Below are 2,500 nucleotides of genomic sequence, written 5' to 3'. Positions count from 1 at the left end.
CTTCCCAATACACACATACACACACACACACACACACACACACACTCACACTCACACTCACACTCACACACACACACACTCTACTAGCTGCCCTGTCACTCCCATTTGCCCGGTCATTCTTGGAACACCCATAACTCTCCCAGTAGCCTTCCTGCCCGGGTAGCCCGCTGTCTCTCTGCCCTGTCTAACTGGATAGCAACCCACAATCTGCTAGCCTCTCTGTCAATCCCAGTAGCCCAGATGCCACTCGTTAACTCACAGTAGTTCTTCACATTCTAATAGCCACCCTATCACTCTTGGTAGCCCCCCATATTCTGCTAATCCCAATGCCCATCATGGTAGTCCCTATGTTTTGGTGTTAACTTACCTACTCTTTTAGCTGACCTCTCACAATCGGTAGCCCCCCTGTTCTGGTAGCCCCCCCCTTTTCTGGTAGCCCCCCCGTTCTGGTAGCCCCCCCGGTTCTGGCAGCCCCCCTGTTCTGGTAACCCCCCTGTTCTGTCAGCCCCCTGTTCTGGTAACCCCCCTGTTCTGGTACCCCCCCTTTTCTGGTATAACCCCCTGTTCTGGTATCCCCCCCCCCTGTTCTGGTATCCCCCCCCCTGTTCTGGTAACCCCTCTGTTCTGGTAACCCCCCTGTTCTGGTATCCCCCCCCCTGTTCTGGTAACCCCCCCCCTGTTCTGGTAATCCCCCTGTCCTGGTAACCCCCTGTTCTGGTAGCCCCCCTGTTCTTGTAGCCCCCTGTTCTGTTAACCCCCCTGCTCTGGTAGCCCCCCCCCTGTTCTGGTAGCCCCTCCCTGTTGTGGTAGCCCCCTGTTCTTTTAGACCCCTTTTTCTGTTAGCCCTCGTGTTCTGGTAGCCCCGGGTTCTGGTAGCCCCCCTGTTCTTAGCCCCCGTGTTCTGGTAGCCCCCCTTTTCTTGTAGCCCCCCTGTTCTGGTAGCCCCCTGTTCTGGTAGCCCCCCTGTTCTTAGCCCCCTGTACTGTTAGCCCCCTGTTCTTGGTAGCCCCGTGTTCTGGTAGCCCCGTGTTCTGGTAGCCACCTGTTCTGGTTGCCCCGTGTTCTGGTAGCCCCCTGTTCTGGTAGCCCCCCTGTTCTTAGCCCCCTGTTCTGTTAGCCCCATGTTCTGGTAGCCCCCTGTTCTGGTAGCCCCGTGTTCTGGTAGCCCCCCCTGTTCTGGTAGCCCCGTGTTCTGGTAGCCCCCTGTTCTGGTAGCCCCCCCTTTTCTTGTAGCCCCCTGACCTGGTAGCCCCCCCTGTTCTGGTAGCCCCGTGTTCTGGTAGCCCCCCCTGTTCTGGTTGCCCCGTGTTCTGGTAGCCCCCCTTTTCTTGTAGCCTTGTGTTCTGGTAACCCCCCTGTTCTGGTAGCCCCCCTGTTCTTAGACCCCCCCTGTTCTGGTAGCCCCGTGTTCTGGTAGCCCCGTGTTCTGGTAACCCCCCTGTTCTTGTAGCCCCCCTTTTCTTGTAGCCCCCCTGTCCCACACACGGTATCCCCCCACAGTCCCTTCTTACCTGTGAGGCTGATGCAGGGCTCGGGATAGTTTGGGGGCTCGGGGGTCTTGTCCTGAGTCTGCTCCGGCTGCCTGCCCCCTCCTCCTGAGTCCGGGGACCCCCCGCGGTTGATGGCCACCTCCTGAGGGGGTGAGTAGTAGCCCTCGGGGGGGTCCCTGAAGCTGGGCAGGGCAGTGGTCAGCGCCACCATGGAGGGCAGCCCATGCCCCAGACTGGCACAGAAAGTGCGACCCGCAAAGGAAGCCAGGGGCCCGGGCGGGGGCAGGGTCTGGGGGATCACCAGGGGTCGGTAGGGCATGAACATGGGGTACCCCGTGTACAGCAGGTGCCCAGGCCGGGCCGGGGGGCTCCCAATCAGAGAGTCTATGGAGAAGGTACTGGCTGTCCCATTGGGTCGCTGCATGGTAAGAACTGCCCCACTGCCCCCTAATGTGCCCCAGTACCCCCACCTCCCCAGCCCCACTGCCCCCTAATGTGCCCCAGTACCCCCACCTCCCCAGCCCCACTGCCCCCCTAATGTGCCCCAGTACACCCACCTCCCCAGCTCCACTGCCCCACTAATGTGCCCCAGTACCCCACTTCCCCAATCCCACTGCCCCCCTAATGTGCCACAGTACCCCCACTTCCCCAATCCCACTGCCCCCCTAATGTGCCACAGTACCCCCACTTCCCCAATCCCACTGCCCCCCTAATGTGCCACAGTACCCCCACTTCCCCAATCCCACTGCCCCCCTAATGTGCCACAGTACCCCCACTTCCCCAATCCCACTGCCCCCCTAATCTGCCCCAGAACCCCCACCTCCCCAGTCCCCCTTATCTGCCCCAGAACCCCCACCTCCCCAGCCCCCCTAATCTGCCCCAGTACCCCCACTTCCCCAGTCACACTGCCCCCTAATGTGCCCCAGTACCCCCACCCCCCCAGCACAGGTGCAGACACACACCGCAGGTCCGGGCTTGGGAAGTGACTGTCAGTGAGAGTGTCTGTGTCC

At 61.0% G+C, this 2,500-nt stretch overlaps 1 protein-coding gene across 1 annotated transcript in view; it reads right to left on the bottom strand.

Annotated features, from left to right (window-relative positions):
- GBX1 (gastrulation brain homeobox 1) overlaps positions 1 to 1,914 on the bottom strand; it is a 45,908-nt gene extending 43,994 nt beyond the window's left edge. Inside the window, exon 1 of the mRNA XM_075584178.1 lies at positions 1,512 to 1,914. Within this exon, the coding sequence (XP_075440293.1) occupies positions 1,512 to 1,914 (403 nt within the window). The remainder of the gene's footprint in view (positions 1 to 1,511) is intronic.
- Positions 1,915 to 2,500: the final 586 nt, after the last annotated feature.

The sequence above is a fragment of the Ascaphus truei genome, unplaced genomic scaffold, assembly GCF_040206685.1.
Source record: "Ascaphus truei isolate aAscTru1 unplaced genomic scaffold, aAscTru1.hap1 HAP1_SCAFFOLD_470, whole genome shotgun sequence".
Taxonomy (NCBI): Eukaryota; Metazoa; Chordata; class Amphibia; order Anura; family Ascaphidae; genus Ascaphus; species Ascaphus truei.
This window is presented reverse-complemented; position numbering and strand designations above follow the sequence as displayed.